This window comes from Gopherus evgoodei, chromosome 1, assembly GCF_007399415.2.
Source record: "Gopherus evgoodei ecotype Sinaloan lineage chromosome 1, rGopEvg1_v1.p, whole genome shotgun sequence".
Classification (NCBI taxonomy): domain Eukaryota; kingdom Metazoa; phylum Chordata; order Testudines; family Testudinidae; genus Gopherus; species Gopherus evgoodei.
The window spans coordinates 11,260,409-11,278,711 of record NC_044322.1 but is presented as its reverse complement, the minus strand read 5'-3'; the positions used below and the strand labels follow the sequence as shown (position 1 = coordinate 11,278,711).

Sequence of the window (18,303 nt, the reverse complement as noted above, 5' to 3'; positions counted from 1 at the left end):
GAGTGCATGAAGGGCATGCCAGTCTCTTCCCAACAGATTTCATCTTGAGTGACATCCTGTATTCGGGCATGCTATGATGTGGCTCACATCCCAACTGGCCATCTCACCGCCCATTCTACTCGGGCTCAAGCCTCATCTGCCGCTTTCCTGGCCCATGTTCCCATCCAGAAAATATGTCGCGCGGCTACCTGGTCTTCCATCCACACCTTTGCATCACACTACGCATTGGTCCAGCAGTCCAGAGACGATGCCCCATTTGGCTCAGCGGTCTTACATTCCGCAATGTCTCGCTCCGACCCCACCGCCTAGGTAAGGCTTGGGAATCACCTAACTGGAATGGATTTGAGCAAGCACTCGAAGAAGAAAAGACGATTACTCACCTTTTTAACTGTTGTTCTTCGAGATGTGTTGCTCATATCCATTCCAAACCCGCCCTCCTTCCCCAATGTCAGAGTAGCTGGCAAGAAGGAACTGAGGGGCGGATGGGCCGGCAGAGGTATATATCAGGCGCCATGGCGGCACCGCTCCAGGGGACGCCCTGCCAGCCCACCGAGTGTTGCTAGGGTAAAAATCTTCCGACTAATGTGCACACGGCATGCGCACACCTAGCTGGAATGGATATGAGCAACACATCTTGAAGAACAACAGTTACAAAGGTGAGTAACCGTCTTTTCTCCAGGACAGCATTCAATGGCCTTAACCATGAGACCATCCCTTCTCTTCCTGAAATCCCCCTGCCTCATTCACTACACACCTTCCAACTTCTGCAACAAAGGAGGCGGGGGCCCTACAGACCAGTTTCCTTCAGTACACAACTCTGATTCATTCCCTGAACACCATCAGTCCTGTGCATCTTGAGAGAGGATATTAAATATTGTACTAGAATCCAAATGTGCAAGGGGCTGAATTAAGATTGCACAGACCACCTGCTTCTGGGATTTTCTAAATGTCGGGTGTTCGACTTTGCAACCTCACTGTTCTCTTAACAGATTTTGTATGTAAAATATAATTAAATGGCAAAAGACTTTGTTAACGCGGGGTTACGGTTGCCCAGTGATAGCTTGTCCCCTTCCCAAATGCTGAGTTCAGCAAAACTCAAACTTCTGAAAACAAGGACCTGCAGCGTTAAGGTAAATGCCCACACAACTTAACTCTGCTCCCCTGGAGCTGGCTGTAGTCCCTGGGACTTACATGCACTTACTGTGTTGTGTGTAATTGCATTTAATGGGAGAGGAATAAGTCAAAGCATTCAAGAAGAACAGTGATTGTGATATGAGGAGATCTGGGTCTGAGTCCTCCCATGTGTGGGATCCCAGGAAAGAGGTGAGTATGTACCTTGAGGTTCCAGTCTGCATTGTTTCAGTGCAGAACTGTTGGTTGTGTTAGCAATAGGGCACTCGGGTCTTTTTGCCCTGGGTATTGTGAGTAGTGAGGTGGGGTATGAGAACAGTCTGGATTTAATGAGGGGTGAGGGAAAGTGTACGTGGAGATGGTATTCTGTGAGTGGAAGGGGTTATAAAAGGGTATGAAGTAGTTACTAAATTTTACAGGTGTGGTATTCTGTCAGGGGAGTAGCTCAGTGATTGAGTGTACGGCAAGCGCAGGTACCCCGTCCATTACAGTGAGAAGGCAGAGTGTGTTCTGGGTGTATTGGGGCATTAGTTAAGGTAGCCTGGGCAATTACCTTAACTCTCTCTTTCCTGGTTTGCAGAAGTTTGAGTTTTGCTGAACTCAGTGTTCAGGAAGGGCATGAGCTATCACTGGCAGCCTTAAATCTGTGCTAATTCATTTTTTGTCATTTAATTTCCTAGTTTTTTAAATAAAGAAACGTTTGGTAACTATTAGTGGTCATTTAGACAATTGGAGTTCTCACCAAGGTTTGCAGTTTGTATGCAGCTGTGGCTAGGTAATAATTGAAAGACCTAGCTTTTATGCAGTGCCTTTCATCAGTAGATCTTGAACAGCTTCACATCCGTATTCCTATTTTACAGTTGGGAAACTGAGGCACAAGGAGATGACATGACTTGCCCAAGGTCACTTAGTAAGCCAGTGACAGAGCTAGGGATAGTCCCTGTCCAGTGCTCTTTCCATGTGATTCTGCAGTGCTCCTCCCCCTCCTGGATGTTTTGTTATAGTGGAGTGGAGATAGTGGTCATGCTTTGAAATGTTTGCAATGTCTGTGTATTTGCTAACAGGGCCAGTGAGAGAAGTCTCATCCGTGGGCTGTGTCTCAAAACCTTGACCGTTTCATTACATGGTTAGAGAGACCAGATGGGTGAGGTCATATCTTTTAGTGGAGCAACTTCTGTTGGTGAAAGAGACCAGCTTATGTGCTCTGCAGAGCTCTGCTTCAGGTCTGGGAAAGGTACTCAGAGTGTCCCAGCTAAATGCGAGATGGAACAGGTTATTTAGCACAAGTAGTTAACACATTCTGAAGGATCGTTCAAGGTGAAGCAGCCCTGCAGTGACAGGACAAAGAAGGGGAGCTACCAAGTTAGTGGTGTAAAAAGCCATAAAACCAATGTTTTTGGTAAGGCCGTGCTCGTTAGTGTCTAGCGGAGTTATGAATTTAAGCTCCCCAGCTCATCTTTTGAAGGCGTAGTACAGGCAATGGGGCAGGGGGTGTGAAGGGTCACGTGACCCTCCTCAGCATGGGGGGGGGACACAAGGCCAGAGCTGGAAGGGAAGAGGCGGAGCTAGAGCCTCTCCTCTTCGAGGGGGACTGAGGCAGAGTTGCTGCCCCCCCTCCTTGCCAGGTAATGGGGGATGGGGAAAGCCTGGGGGTGGGATGGGGATAAGTCATGTGAGGGGGTCATGTGGGTGGTGGGGACAGGTCACATGGGGAGGTCACTTTCCCCCTTTTGTGTTCCTCTCGCTAGTCACCTCTGGCAGGTTTCCTTTGAGGACTAGGACTGAAAGGTTGGATATGGAGTAATCTTTTTGTGAAATGTGTTTGCCCAGAGGAGATACAGTGTTTTTGTTTTTTACCATGTGTTTTATGTGGTTGTCACAGTAACTTTAAGCATGTGAGAGAAGACTGGCATATGTCTCCTTCTCTACTCCCTGCCCCAACATTCCCCATGATGTGTACCGTCTTCCCCCCGCCCCCTTCCAGTTCCCCATCCCTTCTCATGAAGCCACTAGTTTGCACTGTAAGAAATTGCTCCTTGCTATCTTCTTCCCTATGCTGTAGCTTAGTGGAGGGCTGCATGTTACCTGGGTTATGTAGATTTTAAGGTCAGAAGGGACCAATATGATTGCTGCAGAATCTCACCCACCCACTCCCACAACAAACCCCTAACCTATGTTTGAGCCATTGAAGTCCTCAAATCATGGTTTGAAGACTTGAAGTTGCAGAGAATTCTCCAGCAAGTGACCCATGCCCCACACTGCAGAGGAAGGCGAAAACCCCCCAGGGCCTCTGCCAAGCTGCCCTGGAGGAAAATACCTTCCTGACACCAGATGCCAGTTCACATGGAGACATCCTAAGAGGAGCAGGGTGTCCCAGATTCCAGAATACATAGTAGGCAGGGAGAGTCTCAAACCCCTGCAGAGGGGTAGGGGTAGGGTAGATCCCAGCACACATACGCATGGAAGAGGAGAACTCGGCTGATATGAGCTCCTCCTTGAACTCCCAGTTTCTGCTGCCCTACATAGTAGAATGGTGGAAATGATGATTTCTCTAGGTCCCTTCCAACTGCCTGTGCTGAGGCAGGACCAAGTAAATTTGCACCATTCTTGACAGGGGTTTGTCCAACATGTTCTTAAAAACCTCTAGTGATGAGGGGATTCCACAACCTCCCTTGGAAGCCTGTTCCAGAGTTTAACTACCCTTATAGTTAGAACGTTTTTCCTAATGTCTAACCTAAATCTCTCACTGCAGATTAAGCCCATTACTTGTTCTATCTTCAGTGGACACAGAGAACAATTAATCACCAGCCTTTAATATATTTGAAAACTGTTATGAGGTCTCCCCTCAGGCATCTTTTCTCAAGACTAACTTTTCCTCGTGGGTCAGGTTTTCTAAACCTTTTATCATTTTTGTTGCTCTCCTCTGGACTTTCTCCTCTTTGTCCATGTTTCCTAAAGCATGGCGCCCAGAATTGGACACTGTACCCCAGCCGGGGCCTCACCAGTGTCAAGTAGAGCAAGACAGTTACCTCCCGTTTCTTATATATGACACTCCTGTTAATACACCACAGGATAATTATCCTTTTTTGCAACTGCATCACACTGATAACTCATATTCAATTTGTGATCCACTGTAACCACCACATCCTTTTCAGTGGTACTACCCCTAGCCAGTTATTCCTCATTTTGTAGTTTTGCATTTGATTTTTTCCTTCCTAAGTGAAGTACTTTGCACTTATCTTTTATTGAATTTCATCTTGTTGAATTCAGACCAAGTCTCCAGTTTTTTCAAGGTTGTTCTGGATGTTAATCCTGTCCTCCAAACTGCTTGGAACCCCTCCAGCTTGGAGTCATCCAGATTTTATAGGCATATCCTCCACTCTGTTATCCAAATCTCCTAATAAAAATATTGACTAGTACCAGACCCAAGACTGACCCTTGCAGGACCACAGTAGATACACCTTCCCAGTTTGACAGTGAACCATTGATAATTACTCTTGAGTATGGTCTTTCAACCAGTTTTACATCCACCTTATAGTAATTTCATCTAGACATTTTTCCCTAGTGTGCTTAAACTTTATTAAAATCAAGATATATCATGTCTACTGCTTTCCCCCATCTGCTAGACCAGTAAACCCTGTTAAAGAAGGAAACTGGATTCGTTTGGCATGATTTGTCCAACCTGTCCCATCTTCTCCCCTCCCACTCCAGTTCATACCTAGATAGATCTATGGAGGATAGGTCCATCAGTGGCTATTAGCCGGGATGGGCAGGAATGGTTTCCCTAGCCTCTGTTCATGCGAGACAAGGAATGGATCACTTGATGCTTACCTGTTCTGCTAATTCCCTCTGGGGCACTGGCATTGGCCACTGTCGGCAGACAGCATACTGGGCTAGATGGACCTTTGGTCTGACCCAATATGACCGTTCTGATGTTCTGACCCTTTCCCTCTGAGATGAGTCCTCCCTTAAGCTTTCTTCCCTCCTCTACTAGCCATTCCCATTTATCTTCTGCCCTTGCTGCAGACCCAAACGTCACTTCCCATATCACCAACTATTTTTGCACCCCTAATCACAACTCCCCTCCCAGTGAGCATTTGTGTGTGTAATTTATTTTCTTTTCAAATATGGTTTCAGCATCTTCTGAATATTCTGGTGTATTCAGATTACATTTTTCCAAAATACAATAATTTAAGAAAAACGTAGTGAACATTTGGGAAAAATCTTCATTCTCTGATTTCTGCCCAAGTAGCAGGCTCAGGGCAGTGTTAATAGCCCCCATGAGATGTTCTTAGCTGAATATCCCATGAAGTTGAATACAGCCTGAAACAATAGCTCTGAGACTTGTGAACTGCTCCATTCATGTCTGTGGATGTTCTTTTCCCCACTCCCCAGTGCTGGAGAGTTTTTGATACATCGGGCATACCCATTCCCAGCTCTTCACAACAGTCTCAGCAGTGTCTCCTTAGTGCATGTTCTGAGCATGCCCATTCTAAGCTCCACCCAGAGAGGCAGGACTTCCTCAGATCTCAGCTCATATGGGGAGAGGTGTGTGGGGGTTAGACCTTCATAGATGTGCTGAGGTGCCCGAAAAACTGACACACAAACAGGGGAGAAAGGAGTGGGGCGCACACAACTCTGGGATACAGGGAGGCCCAGACCCCAGCTCATGTTGAGAGGGTAGGCAGCAGGGGATCAGGACCCCTCCCAGTAAGGCAAGCCCCCTGCAGAGCCTGGCTCCCATCCGGGGAGATGAAAGAGAAGGGTCTGACCCTTCTCACCTTAAATGCTTCAACTTCAGCACCCAAAATTAAAAAAAAACAAAACCCTGACAGACAGATTTTAGCAATATGCCATCCAGTCTTTTCTAGTTTCTCCCCAGTGCTTAGTAATTTCATTAGCATCTCATTAGCATGAGATGGTTTTGATGTGCTACAGTACAGTAGCAAAATCTTTGTCAAATAAAGTTTATTTTAATTTTATTTTCCCCAGTGGGCTGGTAGTTGCCAGGGTAACCCTTGGTTATCTGAGATCCCGGTGTAAGGATCTGCACCCTTGTTTGATCTATCTGTAAGCACAAATCAGTTGCCAGAATCTGTCAACTTTAAAGGAAAAAAAAAAAAGCTGTTGTTTTGGGAGGGACCTATCTCTAGGGTACCCTTTGGTGAAATGGCCCAGATTTGGTCTGCGAACGGAAACCTATGCTCTCATGAGGCATGGCAAATTTCAAGGCAATCTGAGTAACTGTATTGAATTTAGAGCACTTAAAATATTTGGGCTTTAAACAGAAATCTGGTCTGAACCTTAGCAGGGCTGTTACCTGCTAGAATGCCTTGCAGGAGCGTTTAGGAGAAATTCATTGATTGAAGCACTTAGAGATCTGCAAATGCAAGTGCAAAATGCTGCTCATTAGAGAGTTCTTTTAAAAGCATTTTAGATAGTGTATGGATTTCTTTCGAAATTGTCTATTGTCAAAAGATCCTGCTGTGTCGTCAGTGCTAGTGAATCCTTTTCAGTTCGAAGTTGGTTTAAAAATAGCCTACCTGGTTAATAAATGAGTACGTGTTACCTGACCGCATCTGGAAATATCTTTTTAAAGTGGTTTAGTATCTTGTAGGAACTTGCTGTGTTTATAACTTCATATCTGCTAAATGCAAACTTGTCTTTGCAGAACAAGGACAAGGCGATATCCCTTCCTTCTACACATATGAAGAAGGGTTGTCACACTTAACTGCAGAGGGTCAAGCCACTCTGGAGAGATTAGAGGGCATGTTAGCTCAGTCTGTGAGCAGCCAGTACAACATGGCTGGAGTGCGAACAGAAGATTCAGTGAGAGAGTTTGAAGGTGAGACATGTCCCTTTCCCCCAACCTACGTATACTATGGTTTCTTGACCCTTACTGCATGCAGCTTTATGTGGCAGTAGCAATGGTGAAATTGGCTTGTGAGCAATATCATCATAAACTTCTGTGTGTGTTGGGAAAAAGAAGCCGGTTTCACGATATAAACGGTGAGTAATAACGTGATTTGAAAAATTACATTGGTGTGTAAGTATTTCCATTAGCATTTAAAATACCTGTTTTGTAGTTCGATGACTGTTATATGCTTTGTAAATGCAACCTTAGCAATGTGGAGACAAATATTAGAAAACATGGGGAAAAAGCAGTGGGCAATTAAAATGTTGCCATTTAATCTTTAAAGGGTAGTACCTCTTGCTTTTCCCTGGGTCAAAAATGTGCAGTGTGTGTGTCTGAGTATAGGCTTGCACCAGTTCAGGTAAGTTTTTTAGAGTTTCTAAATACTTATTGAACCTATGTAACTCAGATTGCCTTTTAAACCAGTCTGTGAAAGTTTGTCTTCAGCCCATCCTTTCTCTAGCCGAGCAAAGCAGTATGTAACTAGGGATATGTGATGTGTGGCAATAATTGACAGCTGAGTGACTTTTCTTTAGCTTTAACTCTGCATTTTCTTTACTTTTTCATAGGTTAACTTACTGTGTGTGTTTGTTCCACAAGTTTGTGGATTAAATTACATTGTATAAAAATGTTTTTATATGATCTCATTTGTTCTTGTGAAATCTCCCTTCATCTCAAAGTTCAGTCTGGATTTTGAACCCAAAGTTCTGGATGTTGGAAATAAAATGGACCGTGCATGGCACAGCTTGGACCTACTCTTAGCAAGCTTAGTAGCCTTCCTGGATCTTGTTGGCTGTTGCTCTGTTCTTCAAGAGTGGGTTGGATTGGGTTTTGCTTAGTTCAGTGATAGATCCTTGGCTGCTGATCTTCTGAATTTTTCTGAGATTTCTTGACAGTCTGCAGCTAAAGTGACTAATCCTGACTTTGCTTAACATGGTGGTTTTACATTGGAGACTAACGCCTGTGGTCAGAAGTTCTTAGAACAGGCTCTAGATTGATTTTATTTGAGACTAACCTACCTCATATATACCTGCAATGTTATGCTTTCTAATCATGTGTTCCTCTCAATTGCAGGGGTCTAATGTTCAAATCTGTGAACCAAATAAGGGTTCTTGCTTTTTAGAAAAAAGTTTTCTTAGAGTAATAGAAACTGCAGTTTAACAACCTTGCATCTCTTTATAATGTGCAATTTAGTGACTTAGTGTTGTCTGACTGACTTTTTAAAAAGGGGTATTGCGAAGAGTATGTGAAATAGGTCTGGGGAGTTGCTGTTTTCAACTTGCCTAGAATACTGTCAACACAATATTAGTATCTCCTGCACCACTAATCTCTCACCAGCAGAGGGCACTGGCTTTATGTCACAGTGTGTTCAGCTTGTGCGTGCTACAGTATTTCATTGTCTTGGCTTTGTTTTCAGATGGCATGGAAGTGGACACAACACCAGTGGTTGCAGGGCAGTTTGAAGATGCAGAAGTTGATCACTGAGGAAGATATATGCTGCTGTAAGCTTAAAACTTTAGTTTTTTTCTACCTTCAGTGTGAGGCTCTTCAATCCTGCAGAGCCATATGCTTTTGTAGTTTGATGAATTGAGAATTGTCCATAAGTCCCTATGTTAAATTACTTCGGAAACCATTGAGAGTTCTGTGAATAAACACGGGATTGTGTCTTCTAGTAAAAGAAGAAATAGAGCAAATTTGAAAAAAAAATGAAGTGTTTATCAAAACTGTGGAAAGGAGTTAAACTGTAAAATGAACAGCCAGGTGAGGTTAATTTCCCTTCTTCAGGCACTGACCTTACACACTTCAGGAAAAGGTAGATTAGGCTGTTAGATCTAGATCCTTGGGTCACGTGAATTGTCTGATCACATGAAGTCTCTTGGAAGATACACAAATATTGGGTCCATTGCTGGGAAGTTATTGTCCCTGGTATCCGTTGTTTTCCCCCCTTAGCATGCAAGATTTGCCAGACTGTTTCAAAGGGGGCAGAACTCTGTGGCAAGTCCATCTCTTAATTTACTGTAGGTGGAACAGGAATTCTTTCTTGGTGGGGGTGTCATTGAAAGCTTTCAGCTTTGGAGCAGGTCTAGAAATGTCTTCTATGTCCCCTCTTCTGTAATGTCACCCTTCCTGTCTGTGGGAGCGGATGAGAGGAATTGACTTCTGACATCTACAGACTGTCATGGAGCTGTAAAAGCCCAATGCAAAGTTGCTGCTGCAGAAGCTGGAAGGCAGGCCATTGAGGTAGCCAGCCGTAGGAGCAGGTTACATGTGCTGGCAGCAGTGCGTAGGGTTTAGCGTCTCTGACCTTCTCAGCCCAGAAGCAAGAGCACAAAGTCCTGCCTCAAGAAGCCACCATTAGACAACGTCACTCCAAGCACTCAGAGGCCCTGCCACCATCCTGAAGCACTGAGTGGAGCTATTACGGGTACAGTCAAGATTCTAGTTACTCTTCCATCCATGTCCAGATTCCTCACTCTATATCAGGGATACCCAGGGCATTTAGACCTTGAAAAGGTCCACTCTTGTTACCATAGAGATGGCGTTCTTAGAGCTGTGTTTTCCCTCCAAGGGCTATCAGTCCATGGATTAAGATTTCCTTTGTGGTAATATCGCTGCAACCGTGCTACTTTCTGTAGTAACATTACCACCAAGCGGTCACATTGTAAACTGAGCTAGGTTAGCAGTAGAATTGGAGGCATCTAAGACGCTTAGGAAGTGTTATTGTAGGGCTTATGGGTTGTTTTTTTTTTTTGTTTTTTTTTGGGGGGGGGGGTGATGGTGGTGAAGTTCTGTTTAGCTGTCCAAAAATCTGGCCGGGGGGCTTTCCCTTTGTACACCCACATAGTGCTATTTGAAACAGTACTATGTGAAAGTGCCCTAGGGAGCTTTTCGTTTATGTGGACCAATTAATATGCAATACATTTGTGTGCTTTAGAAATCTCACATGCACGCACACACAGTCTGCATTACTTCTCTGTGAAGACTAGCCCTTAGGTATAAGCCAGGGAGTAGGGACTACGTAAACAAACTGCACTGGGAAGGGGGTGAAGTGAACACAGATTGGGTAACCAGTTCTGGTCTTTGTTGGATAAACACTGATTTGATTTTTTTTGTATCCGGGTGTTTTTGTTGATGTTTATCAGTTAAAACCTAAAAGAGATGCCTTATGTATTGGTAATTCTTTTCCTGGCAAAGCACCTAGCACATTGTTACAATATCTTCAGTTGGCAGTACTCTTCCTGAGTCTGGACTGTACATGCCCCAGTATGTTGTCACAGAACATTGTGTTGCCAGAGTTAATTGGTGGTGCTGTTCTTTGCTTTCTGTCCTAAACTCTGTTGCTGTGCAGTTAACAAGCAGCTCCAGATCAGTGGTGGATAAAGTGATCTGTGTATGTAGTGCTAAGTATTACGTCACTTCATAAAGCAGTTGAGAGCCTTTGGTATGAAAAGCCCTGTAATGAATGGGTCACCAGGTTGGTCTGCTGTTCAAAACACAAGGAATTATAAAGTAACTCTCCAAGTAATCCCAGAATCTATGTGAAGAACAAACAGCTCTTTGTCTCTGCTAATCACCAGGCTAACAAGTTTATGGCATGTAGGTTACTGTAATAAAGAGGAAGTTTACTGAGATTTTCATAGTACGCCATGGAGCAAATAATTTTAGATTTAATTCTTTTTCGTTTCATTAACATTGCAAGCAGACTGAGCAAACAATCTGCAGGAACATCACGTCCCAGTGATCCTTTAGAAAGCAATGAACCATCATGCCTCTGAAGTGACACCCTCATGTGACACTAATGTCGCATGTCCCTGTTCATTACACAAATGAGATGTGACAGTTGCCTGACGAAGCTCTTAGTGACTTGATGATAAAAGTGTGAAATTTGTACTTAGTCTTGTCAAGAACAGTTATTTATGCCACTTACAAAAGTTCACATTTTGTTCAAACTATTTTGTATATATTAAACTGGCAGTTGTTGTTCCCTTCCCATACACACATTCGGTGATGTTGATTTTTTAAAGCAGTAGTATGCTTATTGGGCCTGATTTTTCAGACCAGCTGACCACTCAGAACTCCCACTCAAGTCTGTGTGAGCTGCAGGTGCCCAACCTTCTGAAAATCAGGCCAGGGTGTGCTGAGAGTTATCCCATGCTGTTGCTAGCAACTGTTCAGAGACTTTTTTGTAAAGATTAATAACTTCATTAATGCCAATTATCTAAACCCCGTGTTTTATATCTTTCAGATTCCTCTTGTGACACTTCCAGAATAAGCTGTAAAACTGAAGGTGTTGCAGTGACTATTGGGAATTAACCTCTTTAATAACTTCTCTATTAATGACCTAAGCATGGACATCTACGTCTGTAAATGCTTTTATAGATGTGTTTAAAACAGAGTTTGACATTTCTGTGATCACTGTGGGGTTTTTATTTAAAAGATAAAAACAATAACACCTCTTATCTAATGCTTGAATGGGGCTAATCACGGCTCGTTTCTAGGAAGCCTTGGTAGGAATTCTAGGAATTAAGAAACAAAATTGTAATTAGAACAGAATTCTAAGTTGTCCTAGAATTTGTCCATATTTTTGTATCTGTTTATCCACTGAGTCAGCCATGTCTGATAGAAACAGGAGTTTGGTAAAGAAAAATAAGGTTAGCTGAGAATGCAAAGCAAAACTAACTAAATGTTTAGCCCTCCAAGTAACTAGCTTTATCTATTCAGGTCTTTTGTCTTGTCATTTTTTTACTGACAGAGTTTGGGTAGGGGAGAGGCTTGAGTGAAGTCCCACAGATGAGACTTGTTCTGCATCTTTGTAATTAAACATTAACAAAATTGTTTAATAAACTTAGACTTTTGTATCTCACAATCCAGGCTTGTGTTGCAGCCTTCAATCATTTTCTTTGGAAGACTCATTTAGTTGCTCAGGGCTGTACTTGGGCAGTTCTCATTTGTGTTTTTTGGGAGGGGTATTAAGTGCATCCCTTAAAGGGGATGTTTTCCTTGAACTCATTTTAAGTCTTGTCTACATATAGGATTTTTGCACTATTGTAACAACACTGATGCAAACCCCCAGTATAGATGCACTGTTCTGAGGGTAGAACTACCTTCACCGTGACTTATCCTGGGTTTAGGTTGCCAAGAACAGTGAACAGATCTGCTGAAGCTGCCTTTCTTCCCTCTCCACCGTGCACTCTGATTCGTTAGACAGTTTTCTGCCAGATAAACTCTCCTCTCCATATTCTACTCCTGGGAGAATTTTGTACCACTGCATGTGCACAGAATTCATGTTCCCCGCAGAAAAACAGCTTCTGATGGGAAGAGAAGGGAAGCTGCAAAAACAGTCATGCACCCCTCCCCAGCAGCGCAGGCAGGTGTTTGGGTCCCTGGAGCAGCTGGTAGAGACCTATCTGTTCTTCTGAAGTCAACCTGAGAACCTGCTTCAGTCACAACCATTCTCCTCTTAAATTTCTGGTTATAATTTATGCCACTTATAGTTATTTCACATACAGTATTGAGGAGAATTTTTCTTTAAACTGGTTCTTCCCTCTCTGACTTGCTTACTGCGGAATACCAGAAGATACCAGGTGGCATAATCACTGCTAGCGTACATAACATTAGTTCTAGCTGCTCTTTGTAGAGTATTCTTCTTTCAGTAAAATTAATGGTTTTTTAACAATATTATAAACAATGTGCCATGTACTACAAGAACCTTTGAAGATTATTTTAAAATTATTGATGCATCTTTTACAGCCTGGTCAGATAAAAATGATGGCATAGTTGGAAAATAGTAAAGACCATTTATTGGTAAAGAACATAAGCAAGTATCTGGAAATTGGGAACACTCATAAATCAGATTTTGTATGCATCATAGGCTGTTAAGGAAATTGGCTAATATGCTTTTGAAACTGAGAATTATTTGGAAAGGCACAGAAGACTGGAGAAAAGGAGATGGGGTACCAGACTTCAGAAAAGGGAAGAAAGATTCTGGCAAGTAAATTAGTCGTCCGTTCCTATGATGTAACCTTCCCTTGTTTGTCTTTGTTCACCTCCAATCGTGTTTTTGCAATTAAATTTACCAGGTGCTGAAAACAAGTGCAGCTGAACCAGTGCTGTACGCTGTTTAACTGCAAGTGTAGCCACTTCCCTCTTTTCTATTATATTTTCCACTGGGACTGTGACATGAATGTTAAATCTGTCCATGATCAGCTTTTTTAATACAATCCTGGGGAGCGAGGAGGGATATTTTATATTTAAGTCGTCTTGTTAAACTTTTTCTGTAAATTAATTTTCACAGCACTCCACCTGGTATACAAGTTTGTTATACATGTTTTAGAGATGGCGAAATTGAGGCACCAGGAGGTTAGGTGAATTGTCTTAGATCAGTGAGTCAGTGACACAGTTGCAGATAGAAATTAGGAGTCCTGATACTGTGGCTGCCATCTGCTGGCCAACAGAAAAAAGGCAATGGCCATGATCATAAAGACAATGGCGCTGCACCTATTGATGCTGAGAATTTAGTCTCTAAACGTTATCACATTGTACAGTAGTTGAAAACGATTACCTTTTTAGCTACAGAACATTGACAGCATGGGCAGAAGCAGTGTAACTGAATAGCTATCTAACAATAATTGCAGAGAAGAGAGTTTGTTAGAATAAGAAACACAGCTAGTATTCATTTCTAACTAAAACTATAAAAGCTGAGGAAGAGGAGTTACCAACATGGACTTCGATAGCCTTCCACCATTCTTGCTCCCTCTCACTTTTCAAATGTGGTGACCAAAGTGGGTACAGTTGTCCTTTAACCCCTGAAATGAGCTTTGGGCAATCTTAAGAAAGATAAGACTCGGATCTGAAGAGTGAATCTCTCTGAGGGGTATGAAAATACTATCCATGTTAATTTAGGGAAGAGAAACCTGAGAATAAATTCCAATCCAGGCCTGCTAGAAGCCCCCTGTAACAGATCGTAGCAGAGTGTTTTGGTAGTGTCTTCAATTTTTCTTTAATATGGAAAGCAGCAACACTGCAACATTTCAGGAACTATCCATCAGTTTTTTTGCACCTAGACTCTAGAGCCACATTAGTTACAGAGGGGGGAGAAGTGTTGTATGGAATTGTCCAACCAGTAGCAACCTCTGGGGGAAAATGAACATGTCAAATACCATGAAATTAAATGTGAAACCACTGCAATCCATAGGGTGTGGAAGTTTTTCCCTCCTCAAATACTGTTGCAGAGCAATGCAAGGTCTGGAAAGCCATTGCTCTGTACTGCTATTTGCTCCTGAGGGATACTGACATGCAGGCGTAATACAGAGTTGCCAGCATGTGGGCTCACTGGGGAGGAACAGTCTCCAAATTGCACAGTATGGTTGAGATGCTGGGACACTGATAAAGTGATAAGTGTGATGGCTGAAAAGGACCACTTGTGCTATGAACCCAGGGGATGTTATTTTAACTGGCCTACATTATGTTTCACAACTCAATTTCCTATGGTGCTAAATAGAAAAAAATTAGTTTGTACCAGGCTTTTATAATGTAATTTAAAATAAAAGTAAAGTTAAAATTACAGAAGCATGCTTTAAAGGGAGAACAAGCTAATGTGGGATTACACCTTGGTAGGCTATCCCATAGAAGGTGAGTACCCACCCTCCAGCCACCCCCTTCTTCCCCTCATTTGTACATTGAGCCTAGTATTAGTAGTGGTTTAACTGATGACAACTACAGTAGTCTTGGGAATGTGATGCTAGGTAGCAAACTTAAAAAAGAAAGCCATGAATATAATACAAATAAAACACATGCTAATATAAGAGAAAAGCAAAAGCAGTGGAATGTAGTAAATTCAGTGTAATGTGTAAATGTATATAAAGAAAAAGATATGCTCTGTAACTTTGTCTGTCTGGTATGCCCTGAAGCCTGATCAACTCAAATGTAGATTGATTTTAAGCTAAACCTTGGTGATGAGTTTAGCGTCAAGCTGAGAACTGAGTGGATAAGGTCTTAGAAGCCCTCCCAACACTGGCACATGGCAAGCTACATTTTTTGTTTTTAGATTACTGAATACAGAAATACAGCAGTGAATGTTTGTGTGCTGGGGTCCTATTGTATGAAAGTTTGGGCAGTTAGGTTAGTAGTCACTTCATCTCATACTGAGTTCTGAATCCGTGTATCTAAAATGCAAGGAAATATATACAAGCAAAGATTTTATTGAGAACAAAACACTAGATTTAAAACAAATTATCTGAAGCGCTAACAATATATAATTTACTTCCAGAACACTTGTAAAAATAAGAGTAAGAAAAATATCTGCTCAGTAAGGCTTAATTCATTCAATACCAAGTATTTTTATAGTACAAAAACAATCTGATCTGTTCCTACAGCAAAATGAGGCCTGCAGTGTAATCAAGGCCAGGAATTTATATTTCAGTGTTTAAAAGGCAGATTTTATTCATCCATAGCTTTATATTTCTGAAATATTGATGAAATTTTGTTTTGCTTTGTGGGCAATTTGACGCATCATCCCTTAAGTAAGCTTGGTGTGAACAGATTTTTGTTTATGTAGGACTGTACTGAGTAGCAATTTCACTTTACCAGAGGGCAGATTTAAAAGCTTACAAGAAAAATAACTGGGCAGCATCAATCCCTAAACAGACCAATATTAGGTCAACACTGATAATTTGCTGACCTCTAATCTTGAGTCTAGGTTACAGCTCAGAGTTCAGTTTTGCAGGTCTCACTTTTTTTATTTAAGATTTTAAATGAATTAGTGGTGAGTCATCTCTTTTTGTCAGTCACCTTAAAGATTCTGGAAATCCCTAACAGTAATGTGTCAAATAAAAATAATTTCAATTGTCTCTCTGGCTGTTCCTAAATGCATTATAGTGTGTGCTGGGAGAAAGATCAGGAGCCTGCAACATTTGAGGATCTGGACTAAGGCAGACTAAGTATGTTGAAGAGGTGACATTTTTTCAGTTTTATATCTTACTAACACAGCAATACTTGGATTGTCTCTGAAGTAAGCCCACTCCTCATCTTAAATTGAGAGGAAATTTAGCTGAGATAAGGCTAACAGCCAAGAGACTACAAGGCTATTTGTAACAGCTTACATATGCACAGCTATTTAAAACAAAAAAGGCAAAATGTGCTTATCTGTGGCAGTACTACTTACTCTGAAAATTAACCAGACTGGCCACAGGCAAAATACCTGGTGGTATCCATAAAGTATTCACCTTACAGCTGTTTGAAGTCTGGGTGAGGTTACTGTTTGATACCAGAATCTAATAGTGCAAACTCTGACTGCTTTGCAAGAGTCCTGTGCTTCAGGATCTCACTTACGTATAAAACTTGTTAACTTGATCCCCTTGCAAATCTGCTAAACATAAATGGAGAAATACAACCAGCCCCTCTACATAAAATTTTAAACAAAATCATGTTTTTGCACAGATGAGAGGGGGCAAAGTGTTTGCTATGTTAATATTATAAAAGCATAGAAAAATGTACTATGACAATGCAAACAGTACTGTGGAATGCTCACAACCTGTGAGTGGTCTTCACCACAAGCAAAGGTGGCCTGTGACCAGTCTGGCCTGGTGTACAGCAGCAGTACATTTTCTGAGGCAGCAGAGCTGCTCTGCTGGTTATTTTTTGTATGGCAGAGGCCTAAACGTGCCCACTGTGTGCCCTTAAAGAGACATCAGAGTCACAAATGATTCAAGCTCTCTGAATAGTCATCAGAGTATGTTGTCTGATTGATTGTATTGATTAACTCTCCTATCAAGACTCCTCACGCTCATAATACTGACTAGTCTTAGGCAAAGTTAACAATAGAAAATACACTGCTGTCAATCAGGACCAAGAATTAATTACTTAGTACTCCAGAAAAAGAGTGGACAAAAATAATTGAAGTATGCGCCTGATTCTGCAACTTTTACTATCATGCAGGATTGGGCCCTAATAAGCCAATAAATTATAGTGAGGTGGCAGATTCCTCACAAGAAGAAAAGGTGGGTTAGTACTTATCAGTAAAACATCTTTTTTAAGAGTGTCACCTCTCCATGTTCACACTTGTGGGAAACAGTGCCTCTGGGGTTGAGCTTTGTAATTTTTCTAACAGGTAGCATCCTTTGGGGCTACATGCCCCACCCAGCCCCCCTTGCAGAGGCTACATATGCCACAAGTGGGAATATGCAAAGATCATTTCAAGAATAAATTTTTCAGAATCCATCCCCTCTTGTGGGTATTATATATTGATGAGTCTGATGTAATTAAACCAGTAGTGGCAGATATCTGAAGAGGTTATGTAACTTTTGTATCTCTCTCCAATTGACATTTTCGATAGGTTTGGAAGAAAGGTCAATGAATGGCATTTTGGATTAAATTTAAAGGGACAAGTTCATTTTGCAATAGTGTTTTTCTTCATATAAATGGCTTAACTGACAAATGTGATAAAGACTTTCATTCTTGTTCTCACCATACCAATTTGTTACTGTAATTCAATTCCACTGTAAAGTTAAGACTTATTTCAAAACATAAAATTATCTGGAAACCCTGTAAGGAAATCAGTGTTCTCAATGCCTGGTATCCAGGTGTCTTCCCTCTATGTACTGTGTTGCTGCAATTTAGTTCTGTTTTTAAGAGTCTCTTTTTAACACACGTAGTTCTAGAGTTCACCATTTTAAAATCTCAGAATATCAGAGGAAGGATTTCACCCCACACAATGGCCACAAGTACTGTACCTGATGGGACAAAATACAAAAAGGCAGTTAAGTAAGTACATTTGAGGAACGTACAGTCCAGGTTCTATGTACAGTAAAATTTTAAAATGTTTGTCTAAAGGACAGTGGAGACTGCTGAAAAAAGCATTTCTTTGTAGAAAGGGACATGCAAATTCAGTGTCTTGCAAAAAGAATCACAGCAGACATGGTTTCCTGCAAAGAGAAATCTTGCAGAACCTGTAGAAGATCACAGCATTAATTAATTCTTCCCTGTCAGATTTCTTACCCTAAGAATAGATTATTCAAAACAGACATTGTGTGGAAAAATGTACTTTTAAAAGCCAAACAGAGCATATGTAGTTTAACTGACTTCAAAGTTTTTGGATTATTGTTTTATTTTCAAGTTATGTGCCAGTTGATCCAAGTAACAAGGCTTAGGAGCATTCAGCACACTGACTTCATTTACTCTGTCTCCACATACATCCTCTTCCAGTTTTCCATACTTGGACTTGCCAGTTTCTTTTCAAAGCTAGTGATGTCACATCAGAT

At 41.7% G+C, this 18,303-nt stretch overlaps 2 protein-coding genes across 3 annotated transcripts in view; one reads left to right on the top strand and one right to left on the bottom strand.

The window, feature by feature from the left end:
• The window catches only part of CLNS1A (chloride nucleotide-sensitive channel 1A), a 26,182-nt gene extending 14,299 nt beyond the window's left edge, over positions 1-11,883 (top strand). Inside the window, exons 5-7 of the mRNA XM_030558020.1 lie at positions 6,803-6,976; positions 8,463-8,547; positions 11,292-11,883. Coding sequence (XP_030413880.1) covers positions 6,803-6,976; positions 8,463-8,530 — 242 coding nt within the window. The 3' untranslated portion in view covers positions 8,531-8,547; positions 11,292-11,883. The remainder of the gene's footprint in view (positions 1-6,802; positions 6,977-8,462; positions 8,548-11,291) is intronic.
• Positions 11,628-18,303, bottom strand: part of AQP11 (aquaporin 11) — a 29,613-nt gene continuing 22,937 nt past the window's right edge. Inside the window, exon 3 of one of the 2 annotated variants that reach the window (XM_030558006.1) lies at positions 11,628-18,303. In XM_030558006.1, the coding sequence (XP_030413866.1) occupies positions 18,293-18,303 (11 nt within the window). In that variant the 3' untranslated portion in view covers positions 11,628-18,292. The other variant, XM_030557997.1, reaches the window with a different exon arrangement.